Raw genomic sequence first — 26418 nt, 5'->3', positions numbered from 1 at the left:
AAATTGAGACTGTCGCTATGTAAGTTACCTGGGGTGTCGGAAAGTGAGCGTAAAACCATCTCACTGCACATTTCAAAATCATTGGACCACTTTGAAAAACACATTTTACAAATGCTTTGTCTTAAAAAGCCCTTCTGTGTTTTTTTTCTTTCTTTCATTTTCTTTTTTTTTTAACATTACTCTTATGTGGTGCCTTCCTGTGTATGTGTTTAGCTGGTGATGTCATGTGGAGTGTTCCCTTGTGAATGTCAGAATGTTTAACCAATGGTTCCAAGCACAGGCAGTTAGAGCTCCCCAGCCTGGGTGATGGGGCCAGTGTTATGTCTTGTCCACTTATGTCCTTGCCTAAAGTAACTGTAACTTAAGTGTTTTGTTAATAACCCTTAGTTGTAACCTGAGTAAGCCTGCAAGTCACTTTACTACAATAACATTTTGGACATCAGCACTGCATCTGTAGTGCTGTTGAGGACGTTTTACTATGAGCAGCAAGTAAGCGGCTAATTGTTCTAGAATAGTTGTAAACCGTGTAGCATTTGTGTTCCTTTACTTTTTATAATGCGCCACACGCCCAGAGGCCTCAGAACACACAATGTACTCTCACTTTTATCTGTTATACCGACCTCATCGATGCACTTTCTGATGCCCCAGTGTTGTGGCACTAGAGTAGAGGTATCTCCAGAAATAGGTTAACCTTATCTGCACCTTTCAGCCTGATCCAGTTATTTATGGAGCTGGTTTTAACTGTGTATTGTCTTTTTCAGATAGTCCTCCTGCTGCAATGTCAAGAAATGGATACTTTTTTGAAGAGACTGGCAAGTATTTATTAATTTTTGTCAAGTTGTTTATCCACTTATACAGTTTATGTAGGGTGATGCCCACCCTGGAGGTCTAATAGTTGACGCTTACCCATAGCAAAAAATGGAATGCTTGACACACACACACACACACACACACACGTTATTTTCCACATGTTTAATGATTTAACATAATATTTTGTTACCTGCTAGAATATTGGTATGATACTAGACTTACCTGAAAAGTATATTTTTTAATGTAGGTTGTGAAAATAGAAAGAATACCTTTCCTGTTACTATAAGTTAAATGGAGATTCTCTGGTGTGCATTTCTTTTCCCATTTCAAGAATATAGCGTCCTTTATAGATTCCCCCTCCTCCCCCTCCACCTCTCATTGGTCAGGGAAGGAGTTCAGCTTGTCTGAAGGAATAGCATGTTTCACATATATTAGAAATGGTATATCTTGGAGGAAGTGCCTATATAGCTGAGTCCAGATGTATTAAGGAAAGTGTAGTAGGCTTTCAATGTATTTACTTTTACAACAGTCATTAGTGCAGTTGAAATGCTGTGAATATTCCCTGTCGACCGGCTGGGAATCCCCAGTTAGTAATGTTATAATACATTTCCTAAAGGACATACTTTGACACCTTGAGTGTCGTCCTCACATCATTGTGGGTGCTTTTGGTCACCACCAATAGGATGTCAAGTGCATGGTTCCGCCCCCGCAGTTTCCCATCAGATTTCAACAGTCATCTTTGCTGTTAGGAATCCTCGTGCTTGTCTCGCCAGAGACAGCAGTTCTTTTCAACTAATAAAGGCTAATCCTTTCTCTACAAAAACACAGATACTCTACATTTATCCTTCATACGTGTCGGCGACAACCATGGAAACTGTGACCTCTAAAAAGTCATTGTTTAGGGCCTGTGGAACTTGCGGCCTGACAGACTTCTATGAAGGACTGTCACCTGGACTGCATGTTCTGCCTGTATCTCAATCATTCGTCGAAAGACTACGAAATCTGTTACGGGTTCTCGCAAAAAAAACCTCTGCCTAATCTGTTGGCTGAATGAAGGTACTTACCCAGCCTCGGAAGCAGGCTTTTCCAGAAGTGTTGGAGCTACAACTCCCTCTGAAAAGTGACCCCCATCTGGCCATAGATCATGGTCAGAAGAGACCTGTCAAAAGGTATAAAACGCAGTCTAAACAAGGTGAGAACTCAAATGCACCAAAGCAGAGGGCAGAGTCGTCGACAGGACAGGGCCAGGCGGTTCAACGGTCAGTCTCCCTCTCATCAGGGGCCAGTAGGCTGTGATGACTCAGTCCACAAAGAAACCATTGTCTGGTCAAACGACGACAACGGCCAAATCGATGACAAAGAAAAAGTCACGCCCAGTGATGACGTCAAAGACACGGGTGTCTTCAGACCTCCCACCGAATAAGGGCTCCCATAAACTTACGCCATCGTCGGCTATGCACTTGTCGTCAAGAACAGGCTCGCAGACGAAGGAGAAGCGCTAGGACAAGGCATCTACAACGGAATCCTCATTGACGAAACAAACACAGCTTGTCATCAGGTTCTCACTGGCCTAAAGCAAGGCGCAGGTAGTTGTCGGGGCACGAGTAGTCAAAGGCCCACTCAACGACAAAGAGGCGAAAACACTTGCCTACCAGCAAAAAAGGTCTTAGCGGGGTGCTCAAAACACTCAAAATCTATGGAGCCTTTTCTGTCCACGGCTCAATCCACCGCTCTGGCCATGCGGAACCCTATGCAGACCATCACGCACCCGGCATTGCATGGAGAGGGTCAGTTACCAATCTCTCCTTTCTAGAGGAAGCCATAAATCCATTGGACCTCTTCGCCATAGCGACGAACAAAAAGTACCAGAAATTCATGAGCAGACGTCCATATCGGGACACGTTCGCCTTCCCATGAACCTCCCATACCGCTAATCCGGAGCACCGTCCAAATTATCCAGAAGTACCCCTGCAAGATCATCTTGGTGACCACCCAGCAGGTCCTGCCAAACCTGGTTTTCGGACCTCCGCCACTGTCTGGTGACAACCTGATCCTGCTGGAAGCCCAAACCGACCTATTGCAAAGCGGCAGCGCAATCCTGCATCACAACCTACATTCCCTCAAGCTAACTGTGTGGTTACTGATTACATGATTTTGGCCACCTAAACGTCCCACAGGAATGTCAGTGCATACTGGCAGCAGCAAGTGCCCCTTCCACAAATAAATCGTACAACCAAAAATGGGAAAGGTTTTGTACCCGGTGTTCGCGAAGACTCGACCTGGAACCATTGGCAATACAGCCACAGCAGATCCTGCCATACCTCCTGAAATTAGCAAAAGAGGATCTTGCACTCTCCTCAGTAATGGTCGACCTCGCAGCAATTTCCAGAATTACTAGAGGGGGAAACCGCCCCTGTTCAGTGACAGACTGCTCCAGCATTTTCTTACAGGGCTGTACCGCACTTTTCCTCGGAAAAAGAGATTAGCACTGGTGTGGAGTTTGAATCTGGTTCTCGTCGGCCTTTTGAAGCCTCTGTTCGATCCTCTGGCTACAACCCACATAAAGTTGGTGACTTCCTCCAGAACAGTCTCGGTGCTTCAGGCTCTGGTGGTAGACCCCCCTACCCTCCCAAATACCCAAGATTCGCCAGGGACAAAGTGATTCTGTCCACCAACCCTCAATTTATACCAAAAGTACTGAGTTTCACAAAAACACAACTATCACGTAGCCCACCTTTTTTCTAAGAGCTGCTACTCCGGTGGAAAGGGCATTGTACTCCCTAGATGGCAAGAGGGCCTTAAAATACTACCTTGACCGGACGACGTCCTTCAGAACTACGAGACAACTGTTCATTGCGTTTGGACCTTCAAAAAAAAAAAAAAAAAAGGCAAAGCTATAACAAAACAAGGTATAGTAAGAATGGATCTCTTCTACGATCTCTGTCATGCAAAAGCTAATAAGGTAACAACTAAAGCCCACTCCACAAGAGCCACTGCGCCTTCGGCAGCGCTATGGGCCGGCGTACCCATAAAGGACATCTGCCAGGCGGCTACATGGGCAGTGCCTCACACATTTACAAGGCACTACTGCCTACAGCAGCAGCAGCACAGAGAGGATTTGCAGATGAGGTGGGCAGTCCTACAGCGACTGTTCCAGTAAGGTAAGCCCTGCAGCTTCAGGGGTCATTGGTTGTGTGGGTGCCTTTTAAATACAAGCAGAAATTGTTTTATCTGTTTATAGCCTAGCTGTCTTCTCCAGTTGGGTATTGCTGCTGTACAATCTATTCGCAGCATGTGAATCTATGAAAGATCCAATGCTGGAGAAGGGAGTAGTTTCTTACCAGTAACTCCATTTCGCCAGCGTCGGTATCTTTCATAGATTCACATGCCCCCTCCTGGCAAACAACCTTTCTGACTGGGTGTTATTCCTACTAGCAGGGTTGGTTCAAATCTGAGGTAAGCTGCGGTGGCGGACCTATACACTCGACGTCCTATTGATAGGGACCAAAGCACTCACAACGATGTGGGCAGGACACTCAATGTGTCAAAGTTTTTCCTTTAGGAAATGTATTATAACATAACATAACTAACCAGGGATTTCCAGCCTGTCAACGGGGAATATTCACAGCATGTGAATCTATGAAAGATACCAACGCCGGAGAAATGGAGTTACTGGTAACAGACTACGCCCATCTGCTAGATTCGACAGACCTCACTTTTCTAACTTTCATCTAAAAGTGATATTAGAACAGTAATAAAGACATTTTTTAAATATTGCCACAAACAAACCAGTTAAAGCTGAGTAATAATATAAAAGGATACATTAATTAAGAAGAAAATCGCTATGCACATTGACACAATATAGCAATACCTTTAAGTGGTGGTAGCTGAAGATGGGCGATGCTTTAGAATGTGCTTGGCCATTATCCAAACATGGGTAATGTGAGGAATTTATGGTGGCAACAAGTAAGACAGACACAAGTTATCACAGTTCAAGGTTGTTTGTTGAACAATGAATGCTCTATGTAAGTTGGAAAAACACCTATTCTAAACTTAAATCTAAGATGTGAGCAAGCTTCGACCATCAAATAAAAATGAGGCAGTCCTAGTGGCGTTGTGTCAAATTAAAAGGGCCTATAATAAGAAGCCTATTGCCAAACCTTACAACTATTATAAAAAAGGGATGTGGGATAGTTCTGAAGAAAAGAAAGAAGTGTTCTCAAATAATGTCAGTATGAGGTAGCCTGGGTCTCCCTTCCTTATGTTTAGAACACTGGGTAAAATGGGAGCTTGGAGCACAGTACAATCTCTGGCTTCTCCAGCACGAGACGACAGTTCCAATGGCAGTTCTCAGGACTGTTGACGGCCAAGTCTTGTTTCCTTTGGAAGTCTCTTGCCTTCGAGGCCTGATGTGTTTAAATAACAAAAACAAAAGTTCATTTAACCAAATGAAAGTTTGTAAGGGTGATAATGATTCACTCCCTGGGTCCCCCTCTTCTGGGCTCTGACCCGCCTCAATTGTAATCCGCAGTTCAGATAGCGTGATGGTTTCACCCCTGGGTCTCCCTCTTCTGACCCTTCACGTATTGTATTCCTCAATTTATGTCTGAAATTTGGATGATGGCTTCACCTCTGGATCTCACATTGTCGGGCTAGGACCCTTCTTCCCTGACATCCATCCTTCGGGTTCATTCTTGCTGTCTCTTAAATTTTGTTTTCACTTTTTTCAATCTTGCGGTGACAAATGTTCACCCTTGGATCCCCCTCAGGTGGGCTCTGACCCCTCTCGATTCTTAGCCCCCCTTCATTGGGTTTCCTGTGGCTTTCGATCAGGGTGATAGTGGCTCACCCCTGGGCCCCCCTCTTCTGGGCGCTGACCCCTCAGTACTATCAATATTCTCTTTTTACACAACTCAATGGTTTTGGGATTCACTTCCCTTTCTTTCACAGTGCTTGTAGATCAGTCTTTTGATTGTACAGGGATTTTTCTTGACCATCTGGATGACCACTTTGACCTATTTCGCTGGCCCTCCTCTGACCTTCTGGTAATTTTACTTTTGCAAAGATGGGGATCGACCAGTCTCTCTTCAGTTTAGCATTCACGCGGTGCTGGTTTCCCTCTGCAGCTGGTCTCCCCTTTTCACTCTTTTACAGTTCTTTCATAGTTCATCAAATTTGGTTCAAAATCTTGCCACTTTGTGATTCTCACTCCACACATCCTGGTTCTCACCGGCTCTCCCCTCGACTCGCTGGCAGTGATGAACCACTTGGCTTTTGGCTTCTCTTGAGTCGAGACCGGTATCACGGGCGTGGGAGCTTCCCTCGCTCCTGCTTATCGGCGTAAGCTTGCCCCGTGTACCATTGACGTCTGCTGTAAGACACTTGTGTAAAAAACCTCGGGGTGATCTTCGACTCCACACTCTTTCTCTCCTCTCATATCGGACGTCTCTAAGAAGGCACACTACCAGCTTCACCTCCTCTGAGGTATCCTTCCTTTCCTCTCCTTGTCCCAGAAGCTCACCGTCTCTAGAGCCCTGGTTCTCTCGAAGCTGGACTACTGCAACAGCCTCTATCTAAATCTGCCTGCCTCTACTCTCCGCCCTTTGCAACTCATCCAGAACAGTACTGCGAGACTTGCCCTTGACCTCAAGCCCATGGACCGTATCTCTCAGGACTGAAATCACTACACTGGCTCCCAGTGGCTGCGAGGATTAAGTTCAAAACCCTCTGCATTGTCCACAAGGCCTTCTGGGGCCTTGGGCCAAAATACCTTCAACTCTCTCTTCCCAAATATCTTCCTTCTCGAGCTCTTCGCTCATCTGCCTCCAACTCCATCAGGGTCAGCCGCTTCTCCAAGCAACGAGTTGGGGGTAGATCTCTCGCCGCAGCAGGGGCCTCCCTCTGGAACAGCCTTCCTGCCTCCCTGAAACTTGAGGAGAACCATCTCCGGTTCCGGAAGCACCTCAAAACCTTCCTCTTTGCCTCCGCTTTCTCTCCCGCTCTCCCCTGCTAAAATCCACTGAATCTGCAACTGGGCCACTCCCTAATCTCGGTCCTTGGCCTAGCCACTCTTCCCTGCACTGTCTCCCTGGCAACCCCTGCACTGCGGGATTGTTCTCTGTATCCCTACAGCCCCTCCTCCCAGCACTTGTCTGCACTTAACTTTCACTTGCCACCAGCTGGCCCATATTATTTATCTTGTATTCTACTAACCCTGTTCTGCACTTTCCCCTCTCCCTTTCCCCTTGCACTTTTCCCTTCCCCTCTACCCTTGCACTTGCGCGATCTGAATGACACCTGGCCTAGTAGGATCGTTGTCTTTCTCCCCCTGTCCCCCCCTCCTGCCTCGTCGCGCCTTGAAACAATTGTGTATAGGCGCGTTACAAATGCCATATCATATCATATTGTTCCCGGTCTTAGGCTCTCTTCCACAAAGGTTCCGCGGGTCTTGGACAAAAAGGGCAAGATCACTTCTCTCCTAGCCGACTCGTCGTGCTGTCTGCCGTGCTCGCCTTGCTTGTATTGTGCTCTCCTGCTCCACCTTTTATTATCCCTGTGGGGAAAAGGAAGGGCCATCAGGCGTGTGAGATTTAAGTCAATTGCCTGACTTCGCTGACCCTTGTGTTGGGACATGTCAGGTGAAGTTTTATTACAAGTCTCTTGTACAAGGATGTTCGTGTTGGAAATGGAGGAAAGTTAAAGAATTAGAATATCCTACGGGATATGATGGGTAGGTTTGTGAAATGGACGAGAATGACCAATGATGTTGGGAATTGTAAGTGTTGGTTGCTTTCGACTGGAAATTCAGAAAGTGATAATCAGATGGACGGGAATGATAGGTTTTGCAGGCTAAACGAGACTAGCTGGGACCGTAAAATAAACCAAGGGGATTGTGGGAACTGTAGTAATGTCTGAGCAGGCTGCAAGTGCGGAAAAACATAAAAAGAGGGATGGGAAGAGAAATGATTGGTATTCTGGGAGATGTGGTTCTCAAAGGTAACAGGGTTCCTAATTGGTCTATCAGAGTTGTATGGCTGGCAGGACTTTGTTAAGGGAGCTTCTTTGGCTAGAAGGGAGGTAGCGGTGGAATAATCAAAGATCATCTCCTGGATTTCCTCTTTCTCTTCTTCTGCGGTAGAGTACCATGCCTCACCTGGGGCATCTCCCTGAGCATAACTCTGGGCTCCCCTACCCAGGTGATCCTCCCCCACTGTTCCACCCACAGGAACTGGATCCAACAGCGATGGCCATGTCCTGGCCACTTGGATAAGGAATTCCTGGGCTCTACTGGGGAAAAAAAAACCTAGGTTTCTCACAGTGACTAGTGATTATTGCAAACTAAATATAAGCAAGGTTTAATACATGCTGTTCAACGGAGCAAAACTCCAGGCCAAAATAAAGGATTGGTTATCAAACACATGCTATGATTATTTTATCACACCGCCCTCTAAATGCCTAACACAGGATATCACATTGTGTACTTCAAGCATTGTTCAGTGTCGTATTAGATTTGTTGGGCATGGGTTTGTTTCAAGATATCTGAAATCCTCTCCAACTGTGATCTACCGGTTATCGGCGGCTGGCTTGTCAGGTCAAGTTCTGGCATGGTTATCTGCCTTCCTGGCTGATCGCTCCCAATCAGCCTCTCCCCCCCTTTTCGGTTCTAAACCGGTTATCTTGCGGTGTTCCACAGGGATCCGCATTGTCACCGACATTTCGACATCTATATTAGGCCACTTCTCCATCTCATTCAGTCCCGTGGTTTCAGTTACTACTCCTATGTCGATGACACGCAGATCTTGGTTCGCCTTGATCTTACCCGACCTTATACTGGGGCACGGCTTAGGTGTTGCCTTAAGGACCTGGGTTCTTGGATGGAGGCGAACTGGCTCAAACTTAAAGGCGACAAATCTGAAGTTCTTGTTGGTACCTCCAATCCTCTCTTTTTGGACGGCTGATTTCTGACCTCCTTCTCTGGGTCCTTTTTCCTATGCCTGTTTTTTCTGTTAAGAACCTGGGTGTTAAAATTGCTTCCTCTCTTTCCATGGGTGACCAGGTTGTGTCTGTCTGCAGGTCCGGTCATTTCAAACTGAAAATCTTGCGGAAAGTTTTCCCATTTATCCTGGCTCAATTTCAAGATCTGGTTGTGGCAGCTCTCGTACATAGCGCAGTTGATTATTGTAATTCGCTTTACCTCTGTCAGCCTTGCTATCTTACGAACAGTCTCCAGCTTCTCCAGAATGCCACAGCCAGGTCTGTCCTTCATCCTCCGTTGGGGGCGCATATGGCTCCCTTATTCCGGCAGCTTTGCTGGCTACCCGTTGAGAAGTGTGTTCATTTCAAATCTCTATGCATGGATCACTGTGCCTTCTCCAAATTGGGGGCGGAATACCTTCAGGCTAAGCTCCTTCCATATGTCCCGTCTCGTCTCCTTCGTTCTCAGTCTGCTCTCTTGGTCAGACTTTCTCGTATGGGCGGCCATGCTTTCTTTTGTTTGTTTTTGCAGCCAAGGCTTGGAACGCTCTCCCACATTCTTTGCAGGCTATCTCCGACCATCTGATCTTTCGTCGTTCCCTTAAAACATTTCTGTTCTAGCTCCCTCATCAGTTGTTTTCTGCCGGTCTAGCGCCATGATGCCCTTGTGCGAACGTGCGCTCTATAAATATCCATAACATAACTGTATAGGAGCTTAAATAGATTTTAGAAACACAGAGGAACTGATATGGTCCCATCAAATGAGGTATTGTAACTTTGAGAACGTCACCTTCTCTGTTGGCCAATAGACAATCTTTGAATCTGGTGTTCATTGTAAAGTGGATGTTGTGTGAAAAGGTACAATTTGTCCATGTACAGCTATACACAAAATGTCTTGACATCTAAAAAAAAAAAAACATCTATGCCTTCTGAACACACTTTACTACTACCAACGGTTACTATCGGCCTAGTACTAATTTTACTTTAACATTACAGCTGCGGAGGTCCATTGGCCAGATTTCCCACTGGTTTTCTTATTCCCAAACATATCTCACGAGTTATCCCTTGAACACTTATAAATCGGTTCAAGCCTCCAAGAATCTTGATTTCCTAGATATCGCAGTGAATGACCCAATCTCATAGGCATCCTGCTCAGGGACCTGGCTGTATTCGGTAGGTGGGGGCCCACACTCCTTGAATGGACCTGGATGTTTAAAATTAGCATTCATAGCGCTTTCTCTGCCATTCAGAGTAGTTCCCAAAGCGATTGCCATGACCACAGATCAGGCAGAATTGAAGCGGTGTTAGAGTCTTTGGTTAGGCTTGGCAAACTGTCTTCGGACTTTCCTCAGTTGGTCATTCAAAAGATCCTTGCTCTCGGTGCATACTATGCTCCACTTGATCTGTTCACTTGCAGATCTAGTAATTGGAACAAAGTTTGTTACCGTGTTCTTTGTCATCATGTCCTGATCTAAGCTAATGTTCAGCTCACCAAGACTTGCTTCAACGTTGGAGACTTTATTGCGGGGTAGTATTAACTAATTTTCATAATGCAATTAGCCTTTATTAACATTCCAAACATGCTCTACTAAATCTCTTCTTCAGCATGGTGTCTGGCATGAATTCACATGCTCATGAATATTCCCCTTCGTAAGGCCGGAATACTCTGTAAAAGGAAAAAGCAGATTCACTTTCACTTACATATTGTCGTTCTCCTATAAACCAATCACTGAGCTCTTGGTCATACTGCCTCCAACCAATGACTGCCCTCTCCCTAAGCCCCTCTTCTGGCAGCTTTCTTCAGATTTTTACAGCACGTTCAAGTGTTTGGAGTCCTCGTGTTTTGCTCTGTGAGCTTTTCTACGTTGTTCAGCTTTTTCGATAAAAAGTTATATTTTTGGTCAATATTTTTGACCGGCAAGCAGGGATACATTTGTTGCCGTCTTTCAACGCCCCTCAAGGGCAAGAATCGTCTGTTTCATCGATGATTCCAGAAGGCCATTCGGCCTACACCGCATGCCAGACAATGTGGGAGGAGGAGGGTTGAGGCTCCCTCTTCAAGCTCTGCTCCAGCCGCGGATTGTAAAATGTGTTTGCAGAGGACAAACACCTCCAGTGCCTCTACCGCCTCCATCCGGACCACAGGGAAGCAGATTGTGAACCGTCAAGGATCGTCACAGTAGGTTGGTGGTGTGACTCGACGCCAAGGCCCCTACCCTCTGCGGCAAGTCCTAGTGGCAGGCTTCTAAGTCCTTTGAGGGCGCTCCACCCGTGGGGCCTAAGACAAGGCCAAGCACTGCAAATCCGTTTGTGTTGTGGTCGCCGCACAAGTGGGTCCAGCAAAGGGCAGGGCGCGCTCGTTCTTCATCATCTGCCTCGATCTCCAGTCATCGCTCCAGCTCCTCCTTGAAGAGTATATCTGCCAACCCAGGGAATCTGCGGGAGATGCCGTAGAAAACCAAAGCCCAGGGAAACGTGTCCGACCTGCCCCTGAAGGCCCAGGCAGAGTCATCCTCGACGATTGAGCTGGTGGCGGCCGCCCTCTCGATTGCAAAAGGGACTGACCCCATCCAAAGGCCCCAGACAGTCCCAAAGTATCCCTGCCCCCTGAGGCGGGAGGCCTCAGCCAAGCCGGTGGAGAAGACGCCGGAGAAGAGGATGCGATCCCTAAGCCCGAGACAGACCCGTTGAGCTGCAAAAAGGGGGGGGATACTTCAACAGTGCTCCAGGGTACGGATATTTCTTACTCAGATGAGGAGGGAAACACTGAGGGATTGAGGGGGGCAACGGCAGAAATGCTGACGAGGGTGCTGGGCCCAGCAAGCCTACTCCCCCGACGCCTCAGAGTGACGTATCGCTGGACATCCTCTCGACCCTCCACACACTGGTGTCGGAAATCCAGAAGAGGATGCCAATGATGCTTCTGGCCCAACCGGGCCAGCCCCCAGCAAAAAAGAGGAGATGGCACCTTACACGACTGTCTCAACCTCTGCACATGCCCTCCCCCTCAGGGATACGGGTACGGACGCGGATGACGACAGCAGCATTTCTCCGCCGCCAATGACTTCTCCCCTGGACGAAGTGGGGTAGTTCCATGCCATGGTAGCCAGAGCGTCGGAGCTCTTCCAGCTGACGCCAGAAGAAGACCAAGAAAAAAGGTTTCCTTTACCAACGGCGTGAGGCCAAGAGGAAGACTCTCCTGGACAATGTTTGGGACGAAGGCCTGGAGTTGATGAGAAACCCAGCCTCAGCCCGCGCAAAGAGGGATAAACTGGAGAAAAAGCACAGGGTGCCAGAGTCTGCATCCAAGTGCTTATGTTTGCAGTCTTCTTCGGACTCAGCAAGAAAGAAGTCATCTAACCCTTCGTCTTCAGCCTCTGTTCCTCCGGACAGCAAAGGGAAGAAGATAACCAGATAAGATGGGTAGTTGTGGTATAAGATGGCCCAGCTGCTGCAGTTTCTGCCCAACGACAAGAGGGTTGAGGCGCTGGAGATCCTCCAGGAGGACGAGGTGGCATCGGACCATGCCATCACTGTGGCCCTGGACATCGCGGACACAGGGTTCCGACAGTTGGGGCACAGTGTCTGCTTTAGTCGTCGTGGCTGGTGGAAAGCCACCAACTTCCGTCAGGAGGTCCAGGCGAGGGTGCTGGACATGCCCTTCAACGGAGGCAACCTCTTTGGAAAGGCCATCAACGAATCTTTGCAGGCCATTAAGACCGACACACAGACGGCTTGTGCCCTGGGCACGCTTCAGCAACATCGTCCGTCCTTCCATTCCTCAGGAGGGAAATCCGGCAGATCTTCGAAGGGCTTCGGCAGGGGATCCTCTTCGTACCGCCAGCCCTCTCGATCCACAACCCACGAGGCCTACAGGGGCGGTTCCAAGGCTTTCGGTGGAGGTGGCCGATGTTGCTCCCAATGCTGCACACAGCCCCTGAAGCAAAATTGAACCTGCCAGGACGTCTGGCCCCTACCCATGCACCCCGGTGAGAGGCCAGCTGGCGAGCTTCATCAGCGAATGAGAAAAGATCTCCACTGACCGATGGGTGTTGGATGGTCTCGGACACACTCTGTATTTCCAATGAAAGTGTCCGCGGATGCCTCTGGTGGTCTGGCAGGAACAGCACATCCTTCAGCTCCTGCCGGAAGTACGGGCCATGATAAGAAAAGGGTGATGGACTGGATACTACTCCAGATACTGCTTGGTAAAGAAGACGACCGGAGGCTGGAGGAAAATTCTAGATCTACGGCGCCTCAACAAATACCTCAAGTCCCAGAAATTCAGGATGGTCACGTTGCAGCACGTGCTCGGCCAACTGGAGGGAGACTTCCTGGCGTTGCTGGATCTGAAGGACGCTTACTTCCATGTGCCCATTCACGAAAAACATCGGAAATTCCTGCGCTTTGTAGTGCAGGGAAAGCACCATCAATTGAAGGCCCTCCCCTTTGTTCTGAAGTCCAAGCCCACAGTGTTTACCAAGTGCCTGGCACCGGTGGTGGCCCATCTGCGTCTACAGGGGATCTGCGTCTACAGGGGATGCACGTGTACCCGTACCTCGACGACTGGCTCATCTGGGCCAGTTCAAGAGAACTGGCCGTCGAGCACACAGAGGACCGTCCGGCTGCTGACGGATCTCGGGTTCTCTGTCAACTATCCAAAGTCCTGCTTGGTAGCATCACAGGAAGCACTGTTCCTGTTGCCAGACTCAAGTCTACTGCCTGGCAGCACCCTCGGACGAGCAGATGGCAGCCCTGCGAGGGCAGGTGCAACGGCTGTTGATGCTGAAGACTGCCACGGTGCGGACCATCAAGTCGCTGCTCGGCATGATGTTGTGCATTTACCTGATCTGACTCTGCAGGTTGCGAATGTGACCCCTTCAGGAATTATTTTTCTGGTCCTTTTAGGCTTCTTACCATATCTCATTCTCAATTCATATTATTATTGAATTTCACATTTGTCATGCTGGGGGTCGTGTCACTAGTTTGCATGGAGGAGTATCATTTGTTATAGGAATTAACTAGACAAATCGCTCCACCAACTAAGCATGGCCATGCTATTTAATTAGATAACTATTTTATCATTTATTCTAATACTTTGCAATAATGATTCTAAGGCTAGAACACATTAAGGTGACAAAGGAAATCCGTGATACGTTCTAGAAAATGATGAGGACATTATTATTTATTACTTTTATAGCGCCACATGCCCGAAGGCCTCTGGGCGCATACTGAACAACAGACATACAACAAAAGAAATCCAGAAAATGCAGGCGCATTCGAAGCAAAGGACTTGCCCTACCACCATGTTAAAACATGTTTTGATGGCTTTCTTAAAAGAAATCATTGAGGGCAACATTCTAAAAGGGCAATGGTAGCGCATTACAGGACATGGGCATACAGATATCAAAGCTACTCGCCCTAAATGTTTCATACTTGAAACATGGTTGCGTAAGCTCCTGTCATTGTTCGAGCACAAGAGCCTTGTGCGAGTTCCAAACAAACTCACACTTTAGACCATTTAGAAAAAATACAAGAGGAGGGGGTAAATTATGTGTTTTTCAGACCATGCCATTTAAGTGCTTCAAACATAACTGTGCCAATGCACACAGTCAAATGCGTTTTCTGCATCTAAGCTAACTACTAAACAAGGGTCATATGAATTTCTAGTATGGGCTAATAAATTGCAAACTAAACGAGCATTGGACAAGCCATGCCTTTTAATAAACCCAGTTTGATAAGCATGAACTAAATAGGGCACATTTTTATCAAGCTTATTTGTAGTAAGTTTAGCAAGGCTTTTAGCATCAGTGTTAGAGAAGATGACCGTTTTTGATTAGGGTGGCGTCCTTATTTGGTTTGGGGAATAAGATAAGAATTGCTTCAGTGAACGGTCCAGCACTCGAACCTAGTATCACAAAAGGAATTACAAAATCTATTGGAAAACCATACAGTCCCGGTGCTCTACTTATTTTAAGGTTCTTGATGGCTTGCTTAACCTCCTATTTAGATAAGCTTATTTCCCTAGAAAATAAAAGGACATAATTAATTTTAAGATTTTTAATTTTCAGTATATATTTACAAGCATTATCTTTCCCAATGGAGGAATCAGGATTGCAGAGTAGTGTACAGAAATGTTGGAGCTTCTGTAATTTCTGAAATATTTTTAACCATATTTCGATCCTCTATAGAAAATATTAAATCTTTCTTTCAATATTTTAAATAGAAGGCTAAAGGTGTCCCTGTTGTATTAACACCTCCATAATATTAGTCTTGATATGAAGAATGGTATTGCATGCTTTTTCGGTACAAACTTTGGTATATCCAATACCTTTAGTAATTGATTGCTTTAATACATTATGATCTTTCTAGGGTGTTCACCCCAATTCTGATGTTTCAGAGGATATATTGAAAGTAAAACATTCTGAGATAAACATTTGGTTATATTCTATAACATTTGGTCTTTTAAAAGACAGGAAATTGAATCTCCATTTGTCTTGACTGTATTGGAGCACCCATTAAATTATTTAAGAACCGGAGCATGATCCGAAATAGAGTACCAATTTGGATTGACTGTAATGTTAAAATTAATGATGGATTAGTAAAAATATCTTTTAGTTTAGAGAAGGATGCATGTGGCTTGGGTTGTAAAAGCATCAAGTATCTTTTAGATTGATTTCTTTTATGAGTTTTGGAGTTAATACATTTACAGTCTAAATCAAAATCACTAACCTAGTTACAATCTGCAAAAGATGATCTTTTCATAGTCCTGAGAAATGAACTTACTTTCGTGAGAATTCCCAAATTCAGGATGTGGGGTGATGGGGCCATAACCGTCTTGGAAGGATAGCTCACCGGCAATGTGCTCGCCTTGGAAGCAAGACGCGGAGCAACATAGGTTACATTCCCGGGTCTGCGCTTAGAAACCTCTGGGTATTAAGCGCGTTATATATAATATCAATGAGATCCCAGTGTTAATTGATATGTTATCTAATATGACCCATCTGCCCTCCAAGTCTGATTCTTCTATTAACATTTGAAAATTACGTTTTTTAGCAACCAAGATACCAACTGCTCCACCTTAATGTGCTCGTAAGGAGAAAAATACCTGACGAATCCACCTTTTTTTAAACTTGATATTTTCTTCATTAGATTCTCAGTAATTTTCCTGAATACATGCAATATCTGATTTGAGCTTTGAAATGTGCTAAAGTATTTTTGTTTATAAGGGTGTTTTACACCTTTAATATTTCATGTTTCCATTTCAAAATGCATAACAAATTAACAATATGTTGCACAAAAACTAGATTTAAGATAGTATAATTAGGGTACACTTTGCATAATTTTGAACAGAGCAAAGGCAGAATGCATTTTCCAATATAATAGAAATGATTTGAAAACAGGAAAAGCCACTAAAGGAAGGAGATGTTGTGGGAAGATATCATAAAAAGAGATGAGTAAAAAATAAAAAAAGACCCAAATTAGAAGTAACTGAATACTAACTCGCAGGTGAGCCAGAGGACGGACAACCACCGCAACTCAGCAAAGCTGCATCGACAAGCAACATTGCTGACAGACAAGTCTAAAAAAGCAGTACACATTCAGGATAATTATATTAACACCAGATCATTTAATTAATATCGGGTGCATGAGCAAGGAACCATTGATTTAGACCCAAATATTTAGGATGTATAACCGATAATTTTGGGACTAAGGATCATTCAGATAAGTGATTCAATGCAGTATCAGTAGACTGAAGGGGTGATACTCAAACTCATTTGGAAGGTTGTAGCACCATTTATATCTCACAAAATAAATCGTGTTTTCTTATGAACTGAGAAAATGTAAAGCACCCTTTGCAGTCTTCATGGTGCTGGGCGTTTGTGAAATTGATTTCCTTTACATGTTCACACGAAGTATTTCTAATTCCCTTACAATTCTTAGCTTGTCTCTGCTGCCACCTGGTAACAGCAGCAGGCAATTACTGCACTAATACTGGTTTGAAAGCAGGCGCTTATATAACCGCTCCTGCACACGATTGATATGGTCATAGCCAGGGATGAAATGGGCCAAAACAAGAGCTAAATAGCTGCCAGGACCCGGGAAATTCAAACCCTGCTACAAAAACACAAAGGTTGCAATCCTGTAAGAGGGACCACTTACAATGCCAGCTCAAGAGGTAAATGTCAGCAAGGATCTTATCAATGTAGTATCCCAAAGTTCTATCAAGAAGGAGTCTTGAGTGTATGAGGCTTATGGTGGTGCTCGCCACTGGTCTTCCTTGACGGTTTGTCAGCTGGTAGATTGTTGGTGCGTCTGGATGAATGACAGCTGAGAGAATGTTGGGTGAATGTGATGCATGTATGGCTCCATGAGTGTCAATTAGACCTGGGCTGTGAGTGCCTGAGGATGGACCAGTGAGTGTCTCCCTTTACTCTAACATAAGAGTAACTGGAACCCTGTAACAAATTATAATAAACCTGAAAGTGTCTGCAGGCTTGAGAAATTACGTGTCCTCAGCAGCTTTCATAATTTCTGCGGATAATGCCCAACATCCACTTTTCCTCTAATCCTAGCATGACCACGAAGAAGCATAAGAAATCTACAGCCAGTTAAGATAAGAGCACATTCCGCTCAACATCTCCATAAGGTCCTTCAGTACACACTACAACCGATGCAGAACATTAAATAGCCACTGTCCATTCATTATTAGAACAAGGAATTGTTGTTCCGACTACCAGTCCATTCATTACTCCCATTTTACCAGTAAATAAACCAAGCAAAGGCTTGTATCGATTCGTGCAGGACCTAAATGCCAAAAATGTTGCAGTACTGACGCTTTTCTAGTGGTACTGAATCCTGCCATCATCCTTTACTGTATCCCGCCGTCAGTTACCTATTCAAATGTCAATCTGTGTGCAACTTTTTCGATACTGATCCAACCAGAATGTCATAGATCAAGGTTTGCCATAGACTTGGAGTAAGCCAACACATGGGGCATTCTGTATCTCTTATCTAGTTTTCTCAAATAGCAAAAAAGGACCTGGTAACTCCCTGGCAAACCTTTAGGAAATAAGCAGATTGGTTACAAGCCTCGCCTTCTTATGAGGCCTGTAAATTAAGACTGGGGGCAGTTCAGTGCACCAGAGCCTCCAGACCAAAGCTATAGTTAATGTCGGCTAAAATTACATTTAGGGCGCAATATATCTGTATTTGCCCACTATTTGAGACACCAGTGCTGATGCCATTATACATAAAAAAGCCAAGACCAAGCACTATTACCCAAATACAATTGTTTTTGGCAATGGCTGGATATAGTCGCAAGGAGTAATAGTTTCTACTTATGCTGTTCTCTGTAGTCCATTACATTAACTGATTGTGTTAAACAATTTTCACATCACCCTGCCTCACTGTCCTGTTCTCAATCTGGCCTCTATTGCCACGGCTCGCTGAAAGGCAACAGCATGGCTCTTTGTCAACTTTTAATCTCACACAGCACACAATTTACCTCCTGTATATAGTGCTACAAATCACACATCTCATTAATTTTGGAGATGTCTGATACCACCATGATGCCAGTGGCAAAATAGTAGCTGGTTAAGCTGGGTTTCAAACTAACTGAATGGATCCTGCAAAAATCCCCTATGTGTTCTGTGCGTGGATAACCAAAGTCGTTGAAATGCCAACAGCATTTGTTTTTGTTGAAAAAAACCTTATATATACAGATTTCTGCAATACCTTTGAAGTTGTACGATTATGGGCAATTATGGAAACAGGCATTCTTAGCCTTGAAAGAATAACCCATAAGAAAAGCCTCCTTGATGCTCTTGTGTTGCCCGGTGAAATTGCAATTCTCGTGTGCACCGCTCACCAATGTCTACATAATGAGTTTATGAAAGGAATTGCCTTAGCTGACAGTGCCTCAGGAACTGTCTCTTTCCTGCTCTAAGGCTGCACATGTTACTACTAAAGGACCAAATGCAGTAGCCTACATTTGCATAACTGTGGAACCTTAATAAAATACAGGACAATGCACCAGCAATTGAAAAACTAGCATGAAATGTTGCAGGCTTCCTTTTACATTCATTTCACCATTGGTGCTCCCCAGTCGGCCGCTTGGTTGCACCACAAGTGCTGTTGCCCACATTTTGCCTGTGTACAAGATGGGGAGCACAAATAGTTCAGGGGCATGGTCACTGCTGTCAAACGAAATTTGTAAGAACAATGTTCTTTCTATGGCACAAAATATTGTGAGCAATGTATTGTCAGCAACCAAATGATAGAAAAATGTTTGGGCGGTGAGGGGGAGTGCAAGTGGCATAACCGGTGACAGAGTAACGCATTTCACATGACAGGTTGTTAAGGAATCCTGTGCGGTGTTACAGATTTAGCAGAAAGTACACTATTGACGCCATCCTCAATAAGTAGGGCCAGTGAAACGGAGGAATCTTGAAAAACAAGTTGCTAAAAACATGTACTAAAATGATTCTTAAATAACCAGGTGCACTCATTAGCCATCTTGAGCATAAGAAGCAGAACAAGAAAGCCAATCTAAACCCACATGAACTAACTAAAGGTTGTTCAGTGCACCTTCCATCTTTGCCAACGCTTGCTCTGAAGCAAATGGTACTCAATCACAGGTGGTGGAGCAAGTTATCTGCTTCGAATGCTCCTGCATTTTATGGATTTCTTTTGTTGTATGTCTGTTCGGTGTGCGCCCAGAGGCTTTCGGACATGTGGCGCTATAGAAGTAATTAATAATAATGTCCATCATTTTCTAGAACGTATCGCGGATTTCCTTTGTCACCTTTAATTTGTTCTAGCCTCAGAATCATTATTGCAAAATATTAGAATAAATGATAAAATAGTAGTTATCTAATTAAATTGCATGGCCGTTCTTAGTTGGTGGAGCGATTTGTCTAGTTAATTCTGATCACAAACGATACTCCTCTATGCGAACTAGTTACGCCAACCCCAGCCTGACAAATACGAAATTCGAGAATAATATGAATTGAGAATGAGATATGAGATATAGTAAGAAGCCTTTAACACATACATTTGTACAAAACAGTGAACTAATTGCACAATTTATTGAAACAAATTAATGCAATACAACAAGCTAATAAAGCCATTGACCGCTTTTTCTTTTGTTCTTTTACCTTCCCTTCTCTCAATCCTTACCAATCCTTTCCTACACCAACCCGCAATCTGTCGAATTCTGGTTAAAATCATGTGATTTATGAATTGTTTGGATGTGTATACATTTTCTTTTCACATGTACATACTTAATTTACAATGTTTATCTTTGTGCCAATAATAATGTTAATATTAAGAATATGCCCTAATTTGATCAAATCAATTGGCGCAGGTCTCCGGGAGTTTCTTCAATCATTGTATCTAATTAAATTCATTGATTGTTAAATTGTCAGCATACCCTGATGTGATGACCTTTTTATTATATCTGACTAACCCTCTAAATGTATACTTTACCTACTAGAAACCATGGGCCTGATTCACAGAAGCATTTTATAATGGCACAATCCCATAGGAAAACATTATGTGAATCAGGCCCAATAACAGGTCTCTTTCAGGTTCCAGACATAATCTAGACAAATCTGAAATTCTTCACCTAGCTTAAAGGCTGATATTCTAATGGTATTAATTCTTATTGGATGATTTGGTACACTAGTTCTATTAAATACACGCAAAATAGATTGTACCATAAACATAATGCACATGAGGTGTTATGTTAGATAAAATTAAAAAGTGACCCCAAAATGGTCTCCACTTTATTTAACCTGGTGTAGGGCCCATTAGACTCATTTAAAATGATTGGTGCTCCCATAACCATATGTACTTTATCTAGGATTCCTGTCTCTGTTTCAAAGATTATCTTTTAAAAAGCTTCATAGTCTATTAAAATTTTATGGAATAAAGAAACTCCAACAATTGCTTTAGACGATCTTAAACTCCCTAAAAAAAATATGGTGATGTTAAATTCACAGATTTTCTCTCATTTCATAAATCCTTAATGTTGCGTCGTCTAGTAACACGTTTACATTGTGATAAGCCTCATGGAGACACCCCAACATGGTGTAAGGTTGAGTTGGACCCCTTTACTCCTTTTCACATTATAGAATTCCTGACCTAACCTGCAATTATTTCCAATTCTTCGCCTCTTAAAAATTGCTTTACCTGATATTCTCAAATACTCACTGCAACTGATAACTGCATATGGTATAATAAATCCATAGCCATGAAAGCTGATATTGATTTATTCAATAACTGGTATGTTAAAGGTATTTCCCGCATTTAACAAAGGGCCATCACATTTTTGGATCCTGACACTGGGGGTGAACAAGCGAAGGAGGATCACTTGGGTGAAGGGCCCTTGAGGATTGGGGAGGGTGGGCAGGACGGCGAGACATGGTATCGCCCCCTTTCCAAACACTGACTTACCCCCCCTTTCCCTCAACCTTCATGGGCTATTTCCAATCATGCCCTGTTTCCCCTGTAAATACTCACCAAATCCTGAGAAGAGGAAGAAGCAACTAGGTAGTAATAATACACACTTCCCGTTACAAATACCACGGTAGTACTAGGATGAAGTAGAGGAATATAAAGGCATCCAAGAGTGAAAGTCCGGCATGTCCATTGATTGGACTAGATATGGTCCGGCAAGACAAGCTAACAACTTTAACCTGAGGATTCTTAATAGGGCTCAGGTGTGTAAAATGGGAGAAATAGATCTGCAGTCTTGAGGAGAAAACCTGCTGTGTTTGGAAGACCACCCACCGTATTGTGAAGGAGAATCGCAGTGTTGGGAAGAGATCCAAGAGTCGGTACGCCGGCAAGAGAGACGCCGTCTGTGCAGGTACATGGAGGCGCTGGAGCTGAAAAGGCAACCGGAGCACAAGAGATGCAGTCCGCGCCTATGGCGCAGTAAGCAGGCGGGGAAGGTGGGAAGAGCAGTTGGGGCGTGCCAGACGAAGATGGCGTCTTCTTCCGTGCTCCAGAGAAGGGGAGCAAAAATGGCATCAGCAGCTGCTATGACACCACAAAGCACTGGTGAGTGCCAGAGGACAGAGACCAGAGCGCACTCAGGACCGCAGGCAAGTAACGTTCCGAATAAAAGTGTACTATATTGAATACCGGACTGAATTATAACAACTAATTGAGCATATTGAATACTGAACTGAATTGAAACTAAATTCAATTTGTGTTTTTGTATATTTAATTAGTAAAGTGTTAAGTGAACAGTATATTAAATCCCAAACTGAATTGAAACTAATAATTAAGCATTTAAAAGATCAAGCTGCACAAAAAGTGCTATTCGAATAAGATCACAACCCATTGAATGCTTACTGAATATTTAGAGTTAAACAGGCATACTGAATGTCGGATTGTGTACAAACATCACTGTGGGCACAACAAAAGCATATGGAATGTTGAACCATCATTTGAGTATTCAAACAATCAATGTGCAAAAGCCCCACAAGTCTAGGGTGAAGAAAAAGACTGATATAGAAAAGTGTTACATTAACAGAAGAGTGTATACAAGTGTGTGCAATCGGAAAGCCTGAGTCAGAAGAGCCAAATGAGGTTAAGGGAACTTGTGACTGCGCGACCTATAATGGGTGGACCGCTTCGTCTGACAACTGTGCCTGTACCAGAGAGACCCAAATAATTTCAAGCAATGGACATTGGAAATGATTCCCAAGAACTATGACACTTTTGGCAAAGCACGTCAGAAGGTGGATCAAGTTTACATATTGTTTCTTCTATTGAATATTAAACGGACAAACGCAGTTTAATTGCTGCAGCGAAATCCTGGGGAAGGGACCTCAAGATATCCTTTTTTGTGTGCACTATATAATAATGAACTCTGGGAAGGGGAACCCTGAGAATTGAAAGAAATAAACGCTATATTGGGGAAGGGTAAACCTCAAGACCTCCTTTTTGTGTGATCTATACTGAATTGAACTTGGGAAGGGATCCCCACGAACTCGAGAAGAACATTAAGCTAAGAACAGCTGAGACTTTACTTTTGAAAATTATTCTGTTGGCTAAAATCCCACACCACGTTTTCTTTAAATGTGAAGATAAGCATGTTATTTTGTCAGACATTTTGATTTGGACTTACAGACCTTGCTTAGTTTTCTTTAGGCAGGAGAAATCCCTACCTTAGTTATAGGGTAAATTAGGCCTTACACCATCCAGATATTTAAATAAAATATTCTTTGACCCTTGAAATCTGTCGGTCATCTCTTGATACCATGCCTGTCGCACATTTATACCTTTAAGGTGGATAGTAATGATTTGAATTTTTACAGGAAAATTAATACTGCGTTATATCAGCCTTACAAGATCTTAACCAAAATGCTGTCAAAAATCCATGTGTCTTGATAATCACTTAACAAAAGCTGCAAAGTTTTATGATCTACTTGACTACAGAGTGGATTTCTGTTTGAGATTCCTCTGTCATCAAGAAATGGGAAAAAGTCTTCACTGTGCTGCAAATTTACCCCAAACTATATTCTTCCTTTTGAATCGAGCCTATTTACACCAATACGAATATCCGGATTTTCTCCTAATGCGTAAAACTTGTGTTGCGCATGTAAATTACGTAATACCAATTTCATGCACACTATTTTTAACCGTACGTTTATATTCGTGTTCTGGAAAGAAATGTGATTAACTTAAAATTGTTGGCCCACTAGGTAATTCTGACATTGATGAAATTGCTGCTTTTTAACCTATTTGTAGCTACTGGATTTCATCTAATCTCCTCCAACTGGAAATACTCCGCTACATTGTTTTCTATGGCCAGGTAGAACTACATATGCTAAGTTCAACACATTTTTTAAAAAAATTGTTAATTCAGTGAGCGTGGTGAAAAAATGTAATGAAAAATTGAACAAATGTGTTAAATTGATCGAGATTGTGGAAGAATTTAAATTATCTGATAGTACTGCTGAAGCATCCTTCTATATATATATATATATATATATATCTAATCAACTAATCATGCTTATACTATGAGGATATTTACTTTCCCTCATATGTCCTTGTGATTTTGTCTCGTTTTGTATTAGTCATTGTATTATGATATATACATGGCAGCCTGCAATATCTGTGTAGAAGTCTGAAAATAAATTTGTAAGTGAAGGCTAGTTGTAACATTACAACTGAACTGTAATAAGAAAATGACATTGCAAGTGTTCTGTAATCTGTCATTACCCTTCAGTTGTGACGTCGGAATGCTTTCTCCTTGAGCCAGCCGAGAGAAGCTTTTCATATTCCTTGCAGAGTAGTCTTTTGTGACACATTGCTGCTGGTAATTGAAAAGTAACTGCTAATGATAAAAAGTTTAATTTGTGCACTGCTGGAGTTAACTAATGTGATCAGTAATCTGCATGTCATTATTTCAAAGCACAAAATGAACGTTTTTTCACTACATTTTATTAAACTGCTTCAACTATTTTTCTGTAACGCATTAGGAGCTGCATTTTTGCCTTTTTAAATCCATACAGATTCTATATTGATTCGATGGATCAGCAAATGGAAGAGCCCCTAAATTATATTAAGCCAGGTACAAGGTATTAAAGGGAATGCTAGTTTGCAGCCATGTATTAGAAGGACTGCAATTACCCCACCCGTACATAAAAAGGATATTGCAAGTCATCTTGGAGTTCCGTGACCTTATAAAGGAACTCTGCCTTCAGCCTCGTTTCATGTGTTTGGTCACAAAACTCCTGGGTGACTTGCAATCTATATATATATTTGTGAAAGTTTATTCTATGTTTGGGGTCGGCTCCAGCCACATAACAGTTGGTGGGCGGAAATGTTTGCCCAAGGTCGGCTTGCCAGTCTGGGGTGAACTGGCGATAGTGAAATTTGACCAACCCCACCCATTTTCCCTGCACAGGGTGTTGTCTGGCCGATTTCGGTAGATTGCCGATTTTGTCATTATTGGCCCCATCCCCACAACAGTTGGTGGGCTGAAGTTTTCGTCCAAGGTCGGCATACTGGGGTGTACTGGCGTTGGTGACATTTGACCAACCCAACCCATGCGCCCTGCACAGGGGTGGAGTGGGGTCTGTCCCTGTGCTATCTGTATAGGCGATTTCGGGAGATAGCTGATTTTGTGATTTTTCCAAAAAAGGAAGTTGATCACAATATAAAATACACAAAGCCATAAGCAGACCCCCACGTGCATGCCAGCTACAGACACGGGCAACACTGGGTGGGTACTGCTAGTATCCTTATAATGTACGGTAGGGGGTACATTATTGTTGTATTTATCTTTCTGCATGAACCTCCATCGTTAGTGTGAAACGATGCACAAGAGTGCAGGTGGTGAGTATTTTTCACAAGCAAATCATACACTTGATCTCAGAATTGCTGTACTCCGGAGTAATTTCAGGATTGACAAAGCCAGAAAGACCTGTGAATTCAAATGCGTGAACATTTTCCGTACACTAGCAGGAAGGTTGAACAGACACTGCTGTTTCGGGAGTCACTAATCCAACAAACTCTCTTACAATTTCCACCTGTCGATCACAACATTCAGACCTGACAAGTGCCATCATTTGTTCCAAAACCATTCATGGGCATTCAGCTGACACTGTACCAGCCTCTCCAAGGCAATTAATCATTGCCAGACTCCCTGCAACCCAGCCCCTCTGCCCTCAAAATGCCCCAGCTAAAAGGTTCCCAGAGACTTGTCGGGCCCCTGTCTCTAGTGAAACGCCACCCTTTCCTGCAACGCAATCCCGAGGTGCTATTTAACAGTTAACCACACTGACTCCACGAGCCACAGGCCTAACACATAACTGATTGTGTGTCCTATCTTTCGAGGGGATTGGTTCCTTCGACATATTCCATGTCTGTAACAGGTAATCACCACAGCTGTGCTGCTTCGGAAAATGTCCTGCGTCAATGACGTTGATACGCTGTCCTCGAGGGCCTCCGTCGAGCCGACGTCACCGGGTGTTATAAGTAGGACACATGACGCACGACGCCCGTAGCCCCAGTTCCGTTTTTTCCACAAACGTGTTCACTTCGGAGACCTCGGCATGCCTCGGTTCTTCTGAGTTTCAATCGGTTCTATCGAACTTGTTGTTTGTGAAGTCATGTCTTCGTCTTCTTCCACCCCGCTGACGGACCCGCACAACGCCTGCCTCTGGTGCCTCGGTGAGGTCCACGCCACAGATGACTGTGACGATAGCCAGTCGCTTACGTCGAAGGCCTTGTGGGAAAGGAAGAAGAAGCTTTCTGTTGGTAGGGTTTCCAAGCCCCAAAGTCGAAATCCGCTGGGCTTTCGACTGGTGATTAGGGAGGCGACTCTCTACATTGTCGGCATAAGTACAGGGGGTCTCGGTCCCGGAGTGGGTCCCGCCATTCCTCAGCCTCTTCAAGGCACTCGCGGAAGCACGTCACTGGTCGCCTTCCCCGTCCTCATCCGAGGACTCAGCCCGTCAGTGGGTTGCTTGTCCCAACAAGCACTCTATCCTGCGTAATGGGATGCCTTTCGCTCAGATTTGATGGCGATTTTTCAGTCGCAGGGCTCCCTTCCGTTCGCGCCTTCGAAAGAAGCCGGCAGGGAACGTACTAGGGCTACCGCCCGCACGC

At 44.2% G+C, this 26418-nt stretch overlaps 1 protein-coding gene across 4 annotated transcripts in view; it reads left to right on the top strand.

The window, feature by feature from the left end:
- SLC4A11 (solute carrier family 4 member 11) overlaps positions 1–26418 on the top strand; it is a 1288767-nt gene that overhangs the window by 161838 nt on the left and 1100511 nt on the right. For all 4 annotated transcript variants that reach the window (XM_069632247.1, XM_069632248.1, XM_069632246.1 and 1 more), the window contains exon 2: positions 762–812. In XM_069632247.1, the coding sequence (XP_069488348.1) occupies positions 762–812 (51 nt within the window). The remainder of the gene's footprint in view (positions 1–761; positions 813–26418) is intronic.

The sequence above is a fragment of the Ambystoma mexicanum genome, chromosome 6q (genome assembly GCF_040938575.1).
Source record: "Ambystoma mexicanum isolate Mex_15411 chromosome 6q, UKY_AmexF1_1, whole genome shotgun sequence".
Taxonomy (NCBI): domain Eukaryota; kingdom Metazoa; phylum Chordata; class Amphibia; order Caudata; family Ambystomatidae; genus Ambystoma; species Ambystoma mexicanum.
Note: the sequence above shows the minus strand (reverse complement) of the source record. Positions and strands in the feature narration are given on the sequence as shown.